An 18,494-nucleotide genomic window follows, 5' to 3' on the forward strand; every position below is an offset into this window, starting at 1 on the left:
ATTTTAATTGCGCTAACTTTGGTGACTTTTGGTGACTTTTTGTCTAACATCATCATCGAGTCAAGAAATGACTTTTTTCTTATGACTAAATATCTGCAGATTTAATGACATTGACATCAGTTTCAGCTTTTTGTTGTGTTTCATACAAATAAACAAATATGAGCACGCTAACATGTTGACATGAAGCCGTTAGCATTTAGTCTAAAGCACCACTGTGCCTTAGTACTCACTCACACTGTATTGCCATCCTTCTAACATCACTTGCTCCCCTCAGGATAGATCCAGTGACGTGCGCAGGTACGGGCTAATGTTGCCCGGGCAACAGCCCGTTTGCCATTTTTGTCCGACCTGCCCCTCTGGAGAGAGCAGAGTTGTTTTGTTTTCTATTGTGACCGAATCAACATGATAAACCCACAATTAGTATCGTAGCGTCTCACTGCGATAAAAACACAACTTGTCGGCGCTGTCATCTGCCTCCAGTCACGTGACTTTGTTTACAATCTGACAGCTGGAAGCAAAGACAAGCCCTGCGAGTCCGGCCTCAAATGGCTATGGTGATCACACCAAATGGCGTTAGAGTATAGGGGACTTTACTTCCTCTTGACACCGTCGGTTATTTACACAAAAAACACCTAAATATACTTGTTATTGTGTTCCTGTCTTTCTGTGTCTTTCACTCTGCTCCGTAAACTCCCTCAACGCGCCGCTCTCTCTCTTTTCTTGATTGCCCTCTCTCAGAGAACTCTTCACTGTCCCGCTTCATTGTAGGATTTCTGCCATGTCTCTACTTTAGTTTGACCATCTCTGTTACTAAGTTATGGAATTCTAAATAAATAAGTAATGAAATACCTTACCGTTACTACGCTCATAAATAATTATAAGAATGATGTGTATTGAACTGGTTTCATTAATTCGTGATTTTATTTAAGGTAATTAGTTAGAAGCCCTATTTTTTATGTCTGCCGAGCAGTTACAATGGTCAAACTACATTAAAACAGAATTGTCCCCATTTTTCTTTAATAGTTACTAACATTAGATATTTTAATGAGATATGGACCACAACAAATGTGCCTGAATAACGAATTTAGCAGTTGGACATGAAAGTCAACTGAGTGTCACTTGCAATGACAGTGTTGTGCTTTTATTACATTACATGTCATTTGTTAGACGCTTTTATCCAAGGCGACTTACTCAATACTGTGGACAATCCCCACAGGAGCACTTTGAGGTGAAGTGTCTCAGGGACACAACGACATGCTGACTGCAGTGGGACTTTTGTATTGTATTGTAGCCTTTATTTAACCAGGTGAAAATTCCATTGAGATCAACGATCTCTTTTTCAAGGGAGACCTGCAGCAGACTTGAACTTCCTATCCCCAGATTCGAAGTCCAGCACACTATCCACTGAGCCACAGCCACCCCATTTTATATCATGAACCTTTTACATTAAAAACAAGGGGGGGAGGCCCTTTTTCCAGTTTAGAGCAATAGCCCCTCCAAATGTCTGTGCCCGTCCCTGGATAGACCCTTACCATTATTCGAGTACATGAGCTTTCCTCTCGAACCACAATCATTCAGAAATGTCCCCCTCTCACGCAACTGTGTCATAATATAACTTCAGATTACCATAAGAGCACATTCATGCTCCCAGGGGGATTCATGTTTTAGATGTAAATGAGGCCATGGTCTTTTCTTCAGCTCCATCGTGAAGGACAAACATCCTTTTAGCTCCACAACACTTACACGATGCGGCCTCTGTAAACTATTCTCAGGGTTTATACAGACTTTAAATCCTTTTTTTCATTTCAACCTTGCTTTCGAACAGGTCTTGAATGTTCCCATGAACTTTGCTCTGTACGGCTCGATCAATTTGAACCCAGACTAAGACGTGGCAAGTGTCCCAGCATGTCAATAACCCATCTGACGCCCATGCTGCGATGCAAGGCTGCAGCACTTTCACAAACCCTCGACAGTGGATAGAAGCAACAACAAAACTATACTCGGAGAGATCAAAAGCCAGGGGACCTACCAATCAATGTTCGCACGATTGACACAAAGAGAGCTTTTAAATGGACTCCACAGGCTGCATATTTGTTTTCAACCCCAGCACTCTTATTGCTTTTGATTATGATTTTACATCAACAAAACACATTTAGAAACCCACTTCAGAGACCCTGCTTCTCCTCTCTCCTCAGAAGCAAAGTATTTCATCAGACTGTAAATACTTTGATAAATCCCAGCACTCAGAGCCATCTTCAACCTGCATGTCTTGCCTCTGCTGCCCCTGCAAGCGTAATATAATTGGACAAAGATTTTAAATAACGGCATTTCCCAACGGAGAGATAATTGTTCTCCTGGCAGTCGTGAATTGATAATCCGCTCTGTAAAATACTCCTGGGTCTTTTAAGTGGAGCTGCTGCTGAATCGGTAGAGGCAGAAATCAGGTCTGCAACACTCAATATCTCGCACAGCCTAATCCTGATTGCCCATGGCTGCAGATCCACAAAACATCCACATGCCAATAAGGCAATTCATGATGCGCCACATTTATTTGTTAGTGTGCACAAAGTTGTTTGTCGCTGTGAGGCTCATTTCAAAGGTTTTGCTTGATTATTCGACAGCGTCACTGATGTAATGCTGCACTGTCATGACAACACGTATTTTTTGCCTCTACAATGATTTCAAAATGTGGATTTTTCTCGTTAAAGTCCATTTTATACTTGGAATTTCGCTCTACTCTGTGTAGTGACAATAAAAGGAATCTAATCTAATCTAATTGTTATCATCCTGGCTCAAAGGCATATTCATTTTTATTTGACCGTACTGGAAGAGAGCATAAGTTAGAGAGAGGAAATATGAATGCACTGCGGTGAATAAACACTGTTGTAGGATATAACACATGAGTGGGGGAAGGTGAAAGACCCATCATTGGAGAACAGCCATAAAGCCTCATTTCTCCACAGGTGTAATCAGGTGTGCATCTGGAAGGCAGTAGAAGTGAGAGCAACACTTTACAAACTCAATAACGAAAAAATAACCTCGGAGCCGACAGCCTTCCATGATGGAGGGCCGAGCGATTTCCAGGAAGCTTTCCCATCGGAGAGTAGCCAAACAAACTGGTAATCCTTTTGCTTTGTGAGATGAGATACCGTAGTTAGTGACCTTGGCTCTGTGTGAGGAGGATATTGCCAGAGGGCTGCACATCTCACGCTGGGAGATATTGCTATTTGCTGCACAGATACTGCGGCTGAAGCCCAGCATGCATCACAGTCTTTGGTGTAAAAAAAACCCATTCTAGTGAGTCTTTCATAGAGATGCTCCACAGTCTTACAATACATGGTATTTCATTGGAAATAGTCATCTATTATCATAGTACAAACAGACTTTCTCCACTGTGAGGATGTTCAAAATTAGCCAAAGGGTCTACCCGAGATATTTAAACTGGCTTTTTGTAACGTGCCAAACACTGTACTGAATTCAAATCTAGACAAAATGCTGGTTTGATATTGTGACGGAGCACACACACACACACACACACACACACACACACACACACAACACACACACACACACACACACACACACACACACACACACACACACACACACACACACACACACACACACACACACACCCACACACACACCAAACATTTCCTGTTCTCTTCCTAAAAAGGAACCATGCAATTTATTATTTATTGTGCGTTTGTTAATTTGTTAAATGATTATGTTAAGAGGTGGTTAACCGGTTTATGTTTGGGTCGGATGCTTTTATGTTGACAATGTGGTTTGAGGTAATTGCGTCACCTGTTAACGGTAAGCCTGTGGGAGGGGCTATGGGGTTTTGGCCCTGGAGGAGGACTCGGAAGAATGTTGCAATGAAGGCAACAGCTGGGACATGTTCGGGAGATGGTTGCAGAGAAGGCAACACCAGAGCATGTTTACTCTGATGAGTGATGGACGGTGTGATTTGTTTAAGTTCTGCTGGTTCGTTATTTTATTTTTTGCTGCTGTTATTAAAATGTTGGAGCTTAACCCAACTGACTAGGCCAGTGTTTTCATACGGACAATAGAACCCCGTCACAGATATACTCAATCAAATAGAGTGGTGCAGCTATGAGTCCTAAAGAGTTAGCGTTTTAGCACTTCAATTGCTTTTGTAACATATGTTTGGTTAGAAGCCTGAAATAAGATCTGTGGTTAACACCAGCCTACGACATTTTCACAATTTGTTTGAGGTGGTGAATTTCTGAAGCGTGTTTGTCTTTAAAAACAGCAGTTGCTAACCAACGACTGAATGAGACTACTAAACGTATTCATGTCGAACATTCACTGCCTTTAGCTTGTGACCTTGACGTAGTTTGTTTATAGACTTAACGTTGACTTTCTACTTCTGAATATCACATTTTCACTTCAAAAATCAGAAAGTGATGTTAATATGTGGAGATTATCATATCAGTATCATAAATGTTTGTTTGACACAAAGATTATTTTCTGCAGTAGAGCCTATTCCAAAATAGAATGGAAAACTACCATTGATTTTGATCAAGGGAGCCCTTAGCCGCTTTCACACCAAGTACTTTGCCGTACTTAGTTCCCATCACTTAGTTCCCAGCACTTAGTTCCCAGCACTTAGTACCCCCATGGAACTAAGAGGCGATCGCGTTCACACCGGAATAAGTTCCACTAGTTATACTGCCACCCGAAGTCCCCGGCTGGAAGTCCCCGGAGTTAGGGACTGGCTTCAGTAGAAGCTGCTGGGACTCCCAGCAGCTTCTACTGAAGCCTTCCGAGTAAATCGCCAGAACACCGACACCTCCTCATCTCCACCGCTCCCATGTTTTTTTTTGTGTTGCCATAAATTATTCTCTCTCCGTTGGTGCGCAGGGCTAATGCTAACGCTAATAATGCTAATGCCAGCAAATACAATGGCGGCTTAAAAAAACTCAGAAATTGGTACTTTTTTCTCCACAGGATAGTACCTGCTCTCTAGCAGGCACTAAACATGGGGGTAAAAGTTCTCTGACCTAAGTTCTCTTTTTGGTGTGAGCGCAAAATTCCAGGCACTAACGGAACTAAACGGGAAAAGTACTCCGGTGTGAAAGCGCCTCATGCTATGCTAACTTTTGGGTTTAACTTCAACAATACGTCTGCAACAGAGTTACCGTTAGCCGGTAATTACCGGACTACGACCGATAAAATATGCTGAAGACCGGCAAATCTAAATCTCTCCGGTCAAAGTGTCCGTTCAAAAATAATTTCCGTTTAGCGCAATACCGCATCAGTTGCGCAACTTGCAAAAGACAAAAGAGTATGTGACAGACAAGAATAGTCAATTCTAATGTCCAACACTTAATGTGGAGAAAGAGATGTCCTGGATGGGTTGATCGTGCATCTGTTGGTAATGCCTCGGGGTTCCGGTGGGCATGTAAACAAATGCATAATGCTGCGCTATACTTTGCGGCCTCACCCGGTTGCATAGCGACGCTTATTGTTTAGGTGTCTTTTAATAAGCAGGTAGTCATATCATTAGCTAGAACTAGCTGGATCTGATCGATATGGACATAAACGCGAGTGAAGTCTAATGAGAGAGAGATCAGCTGCTGCTGACGAGTCGACAAGCAGCTCTGCATGATCACATGCAGCGGTGAGCGGAACAAAACACACACTTCAGGTTAGAATATCACACGTAGCTATTTTAATCACCTCTCAAACTACCGTAACTAGTTATAGATATGTTTAGTTTTACTGTCGGGTCACTCATTACTGGATCCGCATGATACTGACGGGCTGTCAGGAGAGGGAGAGCGCTCCGTTTATTATTCCCGTGTTGTTGTAAATTACTGTTCACTTTTGAATAATGTAGTTAATCTACTATCATTAGGCTAGTTTAATATTGAATCATATCAATTTGTTTTAAAGCTTAATAAATAACAAAGAGCTTTGACTGGCCCCGGTAATGGTACAAATCTCAACCTGTCGTTCAATGGACAGCTTTCCCCCCCCCCCCCCCCCCCCCATCTATGTATATACTCGCATTTTAGACTCTGTTACTAACTGTATATCTGTAGACTTGGTATGTCTTAAATGTCCGGTTAGGATGTATTAGAACGAAATCTAAAATGAAAATTGTAAACAAGCAATCTGTATGTAAAAAACCACCTGTATGTAAATTGTAAATAAGCCATCTGTATGTCAAATATGTCTTATATGTCTTATATGTCTTAAATGACATGATGAATTGGAAATGGGGGACCCTGATGTAAACAAGACGAAAGTCTTTCTCTGGTCTGCATCCCCTTAACAATTGTATGTTTTGAGCTGTACTGTACTGTACCCAATATACAAGCTGTTAATAAACTTTTCAATCAATCAATCAATCAAACCGGCACTTTTCTCATTTTGTCCGGGAGATTTCAACTTTAACGGACATGTTGACCGGCGAAGAAATATTCTAACGGGAACTCTGGTCTGCAAGTGTTCCTAATAGAGTAAATGTTGTTGAAGGGAATTTCTTCTTCTCTCTAAACCCTATAGGTTTCTTCTGAAAGCTTGAACTTTCCTCCATTGGCCATCAAACTCTAAAACTATTTACCCCTCAGTAAAGGGAACTGAGAACTTCCACACCACCACTATATGCAATATAAATACCGTTACCATCATTACAAAGCACTCGCTGCTATATAACCTGTGCAATATTATTATTATTAATAATGTTCTATGAATAACGTGCAATTACGTATCTGCCACTACTAAATACTGTTAATGTACAGTTTTATTATTATTATACTGCTGTGTTTATTGTATTTTTATAACACATTCCTTCCGGATAAATAAAGTCCTGTCTTATCTTATCTTGACTGCCTTTTCTACAAGTCTTCTTTATAAAGTCTATATACTAAGGAATCGGCACATAGGGGGCGGCGTGTGGTGTGTGGCGTGGTGTTGGGATCAGGTTCAAAGCCCTCTGCAGTCAGCATGTCGTTGCGTCCCTGAGACCCTTCACCCCAAATTGCTCTTGTGGGGATTGTCCACAGTACTGAGTATGTAAGTCTCAATACCTTTGATGTTTCCCTGAGCCTTGGGACACTTTGGTCTGCACTATAGTGACTTTAGACGACCCTGAAAATATTGCTTTGGGTTTTAATCCATGGCAAAATAAAACCATGACTGTAAACTGCTGTTCCTCCAACATTCTACCTAATTTACAACTGATTGCCGTAATGAAAGATAAAACTCCTTTGGAGGTCCAAATACTGACAAAGTGACACCACAAAAATCTATCTTCCATTTATTGATGATTGAACATCTCCAGGCTAGAATTTGGAGAGAATAGTTAACGTTCAGAGTATTGATCGGCGCTGTGATTCTGGCCTTCAGAGCTACGTTTGCCGCGCTGCACAAATCCAATCTCGCCACTTTTTTTGTAATTACGAGCTGACATTATCCCCTACATTAAAGTGTCATGACCTGGGGACGAAGGCATGCCCCTGGAAAATAAATCAGCCAAGTCAATATAAGAATGAAGCAGTTAACCGATGTTCTTAAAACTTTTTATTAAGTTCGCTCCAAGCAACTTTTAAATGTACATAAAGTTTTCACTGACGGTTCATCATTAAAAACGATTGTCCACTCAAATCTTAGCAATTGTAATCAGGGCTGGCAAGGCACGCAACTGCTTGGGGCCCCGGACCAGAAGGGGGCCCCCAAAGAAGGTAGATTAAGAAGGTCCACAGCAACGACAACATGAAACACCCTTTAATTTACTGCAACGACATGTCGGGAAACCATGCATAGCGCGCCGTAAAATGCTGCTTCAGATCTTAAGTGTCGTTGCCGTGGGGGGGGGGGGGGCGGGGGGGTGTGCGTGGTGATGAAAAGCTGGTTTGAGGGGCCCCCAGTGAATGTTTGCCTAGGGCCCCCCACAGTCTCTTGAATCGGCACTGAGTGTAATGATAATAATAATAGATGACATTTGTGGCGCCTTTCAAGGGACCCAAGGCCGCTTTACACGGTGGACAAACAAACAATAAAAAGGGCAAATAATAAAGTAAAACATATAACATAACATAACTCTAGGAATGAAGAAATAAAATGTTCAACAAAAATCTAAATACATATATAAACCTAATAAATAAAAAATTACTATGTCCAATAAAAAAAAAAAATATATTCGTATAAAAATGTCCAGTAAAATGTAAATAAACATTCAAAGTTATTCACAATGTACTATAGTATATAACAAGTAGGTAATAATATATCTAGTGGTGTATTAGTATTAATAGGGTAATTAGGCCTTGTAACTAATTCACCATGATCTTGCTTGAAGTGAATATATCTTTACTTTCCTTGTTTTTCAGAGTTTGATTGGTTATGGTTTTTACAGTTATCGCAAGTGGCTTTGGAAAAAAAGGGTCAAAATGATATGTGATGTGATGTAATGCTGAATGGCACAATTTAAAAGGGTTTGTCCGCTGATGGTAAAGTAAGTGCTGCTATGAACTCACATCACTATATATATCCTTTATTTAACCAGGTAAAAGACTCATTGAGATTAAAATCTCTTTTCCAAGAGCGACCTGGCCAAGAAGGGCAGCATGTACGAAGTTACAACAGATAAAACACAGACATGACAGGCAGACAAACACAGCTGTAAAACACAAATACAATGGCACATTAGCCAGTCAATATGCGAAGTAACACAAACTATTAAAATCATTCAAAACTGGCAACATTTAAAACGATTTTAGGATATATGAGCACTCACATCGACCAATGGTGTCGTGTTCTCTGTCCTTTAAGATGGACCTGAAATCCCCCATAGTGATTACATCTGAGAGTTTCAGCTCCTTCTGTACCAAGCTGTGGGGGCAGCATATCTAAAAGCTGTTTTACCCAGTTTTGTTCTCACACTATAATTGTTTCTACATCAAAACCCTGTTTTTCATTTCAAGATCCATAATGGATTCATATTTTCCTACAATATCATATTCCAGTGGATGCACTTGAAGCAAAACACCATGGCAACGAACCCCAACTCCATCACTACCACAGATCTTTGCCAAAAGCAGAAAGCATCACTTTAACTCGAGCTCTCTTTCCATGGCCTTTACTCCCAGTTTCACCATGTTGTCTGTTCCTCCCCACACACTCCATTCCCACCATCCCCCTTCACACACACACACAACACACACACACACACACACACACACACACACACACACACACACACAGACACACACACAGACACACACACACACACCACACACACACACACAGACACACACACACACACACACACACACACACACAGAGACAGACACACAGACACACACACACACACAGACACACACACACACACAGACACAGACACACACACAGACACACACACATACACACACACAGACACACACACACACACACACATAAACACACAGACACACACACACACACACCATGTATACATCACTTCAGGGGACATTACATTGACTTACATGCATTTCCTGGAGACTTATCCTAACCTTAACCATAACCAACACATGCCTAACCCTTAACCTTACCCTTAACCTTATCCTTACCCTTAACCTTACCCTTACCCTAATCCTAACCCTAAACCTAACCAAGTCTTCACCCTAAAATTAATGATTCCCCTCATGGGGACCTCCAATTTGTCCCCATAAGGGAGGCGAGTCCCCACACGTGACTGTGTAGACAGATTTAGGTCCCAACAAGTATAGTAATGCTAGACCACGCACACACACACACACACACACACACACACATACATATGCAGTGTATAATCACACACATTCTGTGTTTTGTATTTAATAATTCTGTGTTCGTTATTTATTAAACGTTCAATACCTGACTAGGTCTATAACAAGTGGGCTTTAACTCCAGAATTTAGTCACTGTACTCAGGAGATTATATTTGTGGGAACTACCCCCCCCCCTTCATTTTGAGTACCTCACGTTTCCTCTTCCCTTTTTGTAAATGTTCCACGTGAGAAGAGTCGGTGTGAGGGAAAAAACAATTTAATAACGACTGATTTGTTGTATATTGTCAGTGAATGAACGGAGATCGCCTCAACTGTATATTGGCTCGGGTCTCATCCATCAACAACACAAAACACACACACACACTCTCTCTCTGCCAGCAGCCATCACTCCTGTATGTTCAGCCGGTCCGTCAGGTTTCCATCTGTTGAACCTAAGACAGCATGCAAATCTCCACCAGAGAGCTGTTGTATTAAAAGATGAACTCATCTGCATGCAAACACTGGCTCTTAGGGGCTGTTGTCGTCCATTGTTAGTACTTATAGAAGGTAATGCACTTTCATTTGTATGTAACCCTAGTTATAATGAGCTGCCTTTTAGGAAACCAGGTGACATGTGTAACCAATAGTCAAGTGTTGTTATTCAAATCTAACTTATAATTAACTAAGGTCATTTATTATCGCTAAAAATAACTTTTCCTTTACTGCCAGCTTCATATTTTCTTCCGTGTCTATTTTCTCAACTAAATTGTTTCACTTTCAATAAAACGTATTAATTAATTCCTTCTAGTCGTTCTTACACTGCTCCTCATTGCATTTAATATTAATTTAATAACTGAAATTCCTTTGCACACTCGTATAATGTAAATAACATATTGTAAGTAGTAGGTTGGACTGTAATAGTGTAAACTAACTTCCATTCTGTATATTTCCATTATGTTTTTGATAGAAATAAATAACTATGGATGTCTATAGCAATACCTTGCGATGCCATGCTACTGTGACAAAACTATATTTCTCCTATTGGGATCAACACATTGCATTTTTTCTAAATCTATTCTAAAACTTAAGTGTTGTGATAGCTATGTGATTAACATGATGATTCAGCCTCTATGGAGAGAGACATCAAGCATGCTCATTTCTGACGTGGAGCTAATCTGAAGTAAACATTGAATACTGCTTTCTATTCCTCCATCTTGTGACTGTGTAACTCCCTCTCTTGGATATCAGCATGTGAAGGACACTGTTCAGGAACTACTTGATGCTCTGTATGTGATGACTACTTCCATTCTGGAGAGGATCACAGATACATGGATCCTGAGATTTAAACTCAAGCCGGGGACCAGTGATTATTGACATTTTTAAGTATTCAGAAAAAGTCAGAATTTTGTGAAAAAGTTAGAATTTTGAGAAAAAGTCAGAATTTTGAGAAAAAGTCAGAATTTTGTGAAAAAGTCAGAATTTTGTGAAAAAGTCAGAATTTTGAGGAAAATTCATAAAATTGAGAAAAAGTCATAATTTTAAGAAAAAGTCATGATTTTGAGAAAAAGTCATAATTTTGAGATTGAGGAAAAATCAGGATTTTGAGATTTCCGGAAAAAGCCAACATTTAGAGAAAAACTCTATTTTTGTTCATGACAGGATGTATGATAACAAGAAGCGGCATTCCTCCATCTTGTGACTGTGTAACTCCCTCTCTTGGATATCAGCATGTGAAGGACACTGTTCAGGAACTAGTTGATGCTCTGTATGTGATGACTCCTTCCATTCTGGAGAGGATCACAGATACATGGATCCTGAGATTGAAGGTCAAGCCGGAGACGAGTGAGATTTTAAGCAAGGAGTTTTGTTGCATAAACTAGTACAGTACATGACAAATCAAAATAAGATACTTTTAGGAGAGGGGATCCACCAAAGGGCTGTTTGTCTGAAATGAACTCTTGAAGTGCAGTAAGGACATGTGTTGCCTTGTGTTTTGACCCAAACTACGACCTTTTCCTAAACCTAAACAAGTCATTTCGTTTCCTCAACAGGTTCTGCACTGCAGGAGCTATCAATCTTACCCCCATCCTGCAAATTGAGGCAACGACCCGTATGTAATTGACAGCCGCCCTTCAAAAACATGGCTTTTATCCAATGGCTGTTCAGAAAGCAAGGAAAGGTTATCACTAGTGCCTGTGTCAGATGTCAATCAATCAGCATTTACCAGAGATACACAGGATCGAGACTCACAAGAAACGCCTGGCTCATAAGGAGAATCCACAATGTATGGATACATTACTGTTAAAGCCAAATGATGAGAAGAAAACCAACAAGGTTACAGCAGCTGATATAAGGAGCCTTTACCAAACTGTGCAGAACTCGCAGTCATACAGGTCACCAGATGGTTGTGGTTTGCTAGATCCGGTCTTTTTCCCAGACTTACAGATTTAGATTTAAAGTTGTTGATGCATACAAGCAAAATATTCAATAAAAATGGTGTTGTTTTTGCTTTATTTGATAATTGCACTGTATTTTGGTAAATCCCCTGTCACACTGTCCCGAAATTGACACCAGATCAATCAATCAATCAATCAATCAATCAATGTTTATTTATATAGCCCAATATCACAAATGTTACATTTGTCTCAGTGGACTTCACAGTTTGTACAAAATATCAGTATGACAATACAACACCCTCTGTCCTTAGACCCTCTGTCCTTAGACCCTCTGTCCTTAGACCCTCACATCGTACAAGGAAAAACTTCCGGAGAAAACCCACAGTTTAAAGGGAAAAATGGGAGAAACCTCAGGGAGAGCAACAGAGGAGGGATCCCTCTCCCAGGACGGACAGACGTGCAATAGATGCCGTGTGTAAATTGAAAAGATAATACATTTGCAACATAGGTAGTCCAAATGTTTGGAAATGCATGTGTGTATAATAGGAAGATGAATCCACGAGGATATCCATCCAGAACCTATGATCCAGGACCACAGCCACGACTCAAGATCCAGGGCTCGCGATCCAGGATATATAGACGTATATAGACACCAAAAAGAAAGAAATTTGGGGAAGCTGGGTTAATCGGAACATGAGAGTACACAGGTATAGACAGAGAGAAGGAAGAAGTAAGATGTCCCCCCGACAAACACGAGCTGCAGCATTGTGTTTTACCCTGATAGTAAAGAGTTACAATAATCCAGCCTTGAAGTAACAAATGCATGGACCAGTTTCTCTGCATCGTTTTGAGGCAAGATATGCCTGATTTTTGCAATGTTACGTAGATGGAAGTAGGCGGTCCTTGAAATTGATTTTATGTGGGCGTTAAAGGATAAATCCTGATCAAATATAACACCAAGATTCCTTACAGTCTCACTGGAGGCCAAATTAATGCCATCCATAGTTAGTATATCCTTAGATAATTTGTTTCGTAGATTATTCGGGCCAAGTACAATAACTTCCGTTTTGGTCGTGTTTAACATCAAAAAGTTCAAGGTCATCCACGTTTTTAAGTCCTTGAGGCAGTCTTGAATTTTATTTAGATGATTAATTTCATCAGGCTTGATTGATAAATATAGTTGAGTATCATCCGCATAACAATGAAAGTTTACAGAATGATTCCTTATAATATTGCCTAACGGAAGCATATATAATGTGAACAAAATAGGTCCGAGCACTGAGCCCTGTGGCACTCCATGGCTAACTTTGGTTTGCGTGGAAGATTCATCATTGACACATACAAACTGAGAGTGTTCAGATAGATAGGACCTAAACCAGCCTAAAGCAGTTCCCTGTATGCCAACTAAGTGCTCTAGTCTTTGCAATAAGATATCATGGTCGATAGTATCAAATGCAGCACTGAGATCGAGCAAAACAAGAATAGAGACACGTCCCTTGTCTGAGGCTATTAGAATGTCATTTGTGACTTTAACCAGAGCTGTCTCTGTGCTATGATGTGTTCTAAAGCCAGACTGAAAAGCTTCAAATAAATCATTGTTTTTTAAGTAATCACACAACTGTTTTGCGACCGCTTTCTCAAGAATTTTTGAGAGGAACGGAAGATTAGAAATAGGTCTATAATTGGCTAAAACCTCTGGATCGAGGTTGTGCTTTTTAAGAAGCGGTTTTATCACTGCTACTTTGATTGATTGTGGAACATAGCCTGATAATAAAGACATATTCATAATATTTAATAAATAAGTGCTAATTAATGGAAAAACTTCCTTCAACAGCTTAGTTGGAATTAGGTCTAACATACATGTTGATGGTTTAGAAGAGAGAATCATTGAATTTAATTGTTCAAGGTTTATGGCTGAAAAGCATTCTAGTTTACTATCTAGTGTAATATTAGAACTTACGTTTCCGGGAGCTGTTGATAACACTATTCTGGTCAAAGGCAAGAGGTCATTCATTTTGTTTCTAAGAGTAACAATTTTATCGTTAAAAAAGCACATAAAATCATTACTACTGAGTGCTATGGGAATAGAAGGCTCAATCGAGCTGTGGCTTTCTGTCAGCCTGGCTACAGTGCTGAAAAGAAATCTTGCATTATTCTTATTCTCATCTATTAATGAAGAGTAGTAGGCTGCTCTCGCTTTACGCAGTGCTTTCTTATATTCATTGAGAGCAATATGCCAAATTAAACGAGATTCTTCAAGTTTAGTGGAACGCCATATCCTTTCAAGTTGTCTCGACTTTTGCTTTATTTTGCGGGTTTGGGCATTATGCCATGGAGCTAATCTATGTTGTTTTATTTTCTTCTTTTCCAAAGGAGCAACAGAGTCTAATTTTATTCGCAGCGCATCTGTAGCACTATCAACAACATGATCAATTTGGGGTGGTGTACATTTTGTATAAGTTTCCTCCCCTACATGCAGACATGCTATCGAGTTAAGTATTGGTGGAATATCTTCCTTAAATTTGGCTATAGCACTAACAGATAGGTTTCTGCTGCAGGAGCTTTTGACTAATGCTTTGTAGTCTCGTAACAGTACTTCAAATGTCACTAAGAAATGGTCGGATAAAGCAGGATTATGCGGTTCGACTAATAGTTGCTCAATTTCAATACCATAAGTCAGAACAAGGTCGAGAGTGTGATTATAGCAGTGGGTTGGTTTATTTACACTCTGACAAAAACCAACAGAATCTAATATAGAGTTATTTGCAACAGTAAGGCTATTTTTATCATCGTCAACATGAATATTAAAGTCACCTACGATAATTACTTTATCTGTTTTAAGTACCAAAGTTGATCAAAACGTATTCTGAATAAGGACCTGGTGCACGGTACACTGTAACAAATAAGATTGGCTGCAAAGTTTTCCAGGTCGGATGCGTAAGACTAAAAACGAGGCTTTCAAAGGAGGTATAATTTAATTTTGGTTTAGTATTGATAAGTAAACTTGAGTCAAAGATTGCTGCAACTCCACCTCCTCGACCCGTGCCTCGGGCAATATGAGTATTGATGGCTGGGTGGAGTGGCCTCATTTATGCTGACATATTCTTCATGTCTCAACCAAGTTTCAGTGAGACAGCATATATCAATATTATAATCTGATATTAAATCATTTACCAATATTGCTTTAGATGCTAGAGATCTTATGTTTAAGAGACCACATTTAATCTTCCTGTTTTGTTGCACTGTAGTAGTTGTTACATTTACTTTTATTAGGTTATTATTAGAGCCGGGACTCGATTAAAAAAATGAATCTAATTAATTAGAGGCTTTGTAATTAATTAATCGAAATTAATCGCATTTTTAATCAAATATACATATTTGACCTGAGAACAGTGAGAAGCAATTTTCACATGGATTTTAGTATACCATTGAATAATGACTGAATACATAAGCAACAAAACATTGTTTATTTTTTTTCAAGGTGGTACTTTTTTAAGTAAAACACAATACTTTCTAGTACATTTAGAACATTGGAAACCCTGACTATTCGAAAACATCTCTCTTGCTTCAGAGGCCATAACAGACTTTGTTGATTTAAAAAATCTAATCAATTTCAGTCTAACTATCTCAATAACCTTGGCCAAAACAATAAACAGTTCAACATAAAGTGCCAGTTGCACCAACAACATAATAAATAGTTCAACATCAAGTGTACCATTTAAAATAAAATAAAAAAAGTGCCAGTGATTGACCTCAATCCCTCCTATTCTTCCAATATCCTGATGAAAAATAAAATCTCTGTTGCGTAGGCCACTGTTTGATCAACATTTCAGTAACAAGCCCATTGGCCTCAGGATACCTCTAAGACTACTTATTCTGCTTCTTCTCTTTCAGCCAGTTGCTGAGACAAACTAGCCTGTTCACATTTTCAGAGCTCAAGGCTGCCCTCTTCTTTTGAACTATGTTACCTGCCAGTGAGAAAAGTCTCTCGCAAGGGACAGAAGTGGCAGGGCTGCCCAGATACTTGCGGGCCAGGGCAGAAAGCTGTGGATGGGCCCCCTCATGAGTCGACCACCACTGCAGTGGGCAGTCTGTCTCACTGATGGTGGGCTCTGCCCTGTAGCGGCCCAGAGCCCCGTTGGGCCCTTCTTCATCCTCTGATTCAGAGTCTGAATTAAACAGCAGGAAGCTCCTCTTCCTTGCTGACTCCCCTGTGGTTTCTGGAGTGGCTCTGTCTGGTTCTTTTTGCAGCAGTGCCTCAACACTGGTCCACACCCCTCCTCGCTCTCCTCTTGGTAGACACTTTAGGTCCTTAGAATCAGAATCAGAATCAGGTTTATTGTCACATCACAGATTTACAGAGTAAAAAGGTGGGTGAAATTCATTTTCGTACATGGTTCCCATCATATTGTTATTCCATAGAAAGAAAGAGGGGGGAGGGAAGAAGAGGGGGGGGGCAGGGGAAAGGAGGTCAAAAAGCAAGAAAAGAGAAAAACAAAGAAGACCATTACATATGTTACCTTAAAGCGCGGGTCGAGTGCTGTAGCCACCCTGAGCCATCCATGGTTGAGTGCATCTTGGCGTTGAGACAGGTCCTTTTTAAAGGCAGCCTTGAACCTCACCACATAGGCTGGGTCGTCATCTGAGACCTCCATGGTGCGGGTCAGGTGGCGGAGAGCAGGTAACACAACAGAGCACGAGACATAAGTCTCACCCCCAAGGAGCTCAGTCACATATCTGCAGTGGATAGTTTAGGAAAGTGATTTATTATTGTACCAATTAATAGTAGATTAAAAACAGTAGCAACTTTATACTATAGTCATAGTTGTTATGGAAATAATTATCATAAGACGCCAATTTGTAACATACAGGACAAACCTCGATGTCTGTTTACCTTCTTTAAGGACACAGGCGGCTTAGCCAATAATGTTATTGTTCCCATTCTGTGACCGGTCAATACTGGGATACAGATGGTCTGTGTTGTGGGTACACTGGGACACTTCCTTCTCTGTATTTGTGGACTCCAAGGTAAAATCTTCGAGGTCATAAGTGTCCGAAGCAAGTAGCTCTGTGTTCCCACACTGTTTAGGCTATCTCCTCAAATATGTTGTTTACTCTCTGCGAAACCAGTTAGATGGGCTGGCAAGAGAGAGGCTCTCCAGAATTGACGTGGCAACTCTACCGTGGAGTCAGAACCTCTGACTCTTGGATTTGTGATGTGAATACTCTGGTACCAACTCCAAATAAATCACAGTGGTTTGACATCAAAGCTCCGACTCTTCCCGTGTCTCCTTCCTGAGTCGGTGACTCCACTGCATGCTACACAGAAGTTTCCTCTACAATAGTGATATTGATATTCAGTACAATACATTTTGGAAAAGCAATTTAATTTATACTGCACAATCATAGTCAATTCACAACGTTTTTCAAGGGACAGCAATGATGAATTAATCCCAGTAATAAAACAGTTGGTGGGTGTTTACCTGCATGGTTTAAGGAGGGTCTCGAGCCTCTGCAGTCTGTCCCACTCTGCTGTAGTCAACATGGTGAGCTTGTGCTTCTGTTTGGCTAGAGTAGCCTTCACAGCCTCTTGGTTCTTCAGCAGACGAGAGATCATAAACAGTGTTGAATTCCACCTTGTGGAAACATCCTGTATCAGTGGCTCTTTGTCTTGTTCTAGTTCTGTTTGCTCCTTGTGCAGTTCCTCTGTGTTTGAGGGGCTGTGTTTAAAATGCCCCACTATCTTACGACATCTTGCCAATGTGCCTGTGAACCCGCTGTCAGCAAGGCAAACTGTGATGGTCCTTTGCAACACGTGATCAACACACGGCATGTGCTGGAATGTGAGCAGTCTCATTGCAGCGATCATGGTTCGGGCACAGTCTGTTCCGATTGTGGTGACTTTTAGTGTGACTTCCCAGGCCTCTGCCACAGACTCAAAATCTTCTGCCACGTTTTCAGCAAAGTGCCTAGTGGTGGTCTTCTGGATGGTCAAGGCAAATGAGTGAAGACGCCACTTGATGTCAATAAAGTGTGCCGTCACACCGAGGTAATTTGAATTGCTTGGTCCAATGATCCCCAGTCAGGGCAACACATTCGGCTTTCTCCAATAAATTCTCTTTATCTTCCTTTTCATTGTCATAAAGCTGCTGGATTCTTTTTGTCACTGTCTTTCTGCATGGCAGCTCATATGTTGCGTCAGACGATGCAATCTGGAGTACCTTTTGCAGCCCCTTATCTTCAACCACTCCAAGTGGTCTACAGTCGAGTGCAATCCAGTGAGCCAGGGAGTTGGTTATTTTCTCAGACGTGGACTTACTTATCCTGGCCCTGAAACCAGT

The 18,494-nt window shown here is 40.6% G+C and overlaps 1 protein-coding gene across 1 annotated transcript; it reads right to left on the minus strand.

The window, feature by feature from the left end:
- Window positions 1-15,787: 15,787 nt before the first annotated feature.
- LOC117536407 (zinc finger BED domain-containing protein 1-like) lies at window positions 15,788-18,136 on the minus strand (the record flags this gene model as incomplete). Its single annotated transcript, XM_034201253.1, has 3 exons — window positions 15,788-16,464; window positions 16,674-16,890; window positions 17,637-18,136. Coding segments are annotated over 3 exons (1,161 nt in total), but the record flags the coding sequence as incomplete, so codon positions are not given.
- Window positions 18,137-18,494: the final 358 nt, after the last annotated feature.

The sequence above is a fragment of the Gymnodraco acuticeps genome, unplaced genomic scaffold (genome assembly GCF_902827175.1).
Source record: "Gymnodraco acuticeps unplaced genomic scaffold, fGymAcu1.1, whole genome shotgun sequence".
NCBI lineage: Eukaryota > Metazoa > Chordata > Actinopteri > Perciformes > Bathydraconidae > Gymnodraco > Gymnodraco acuticeps.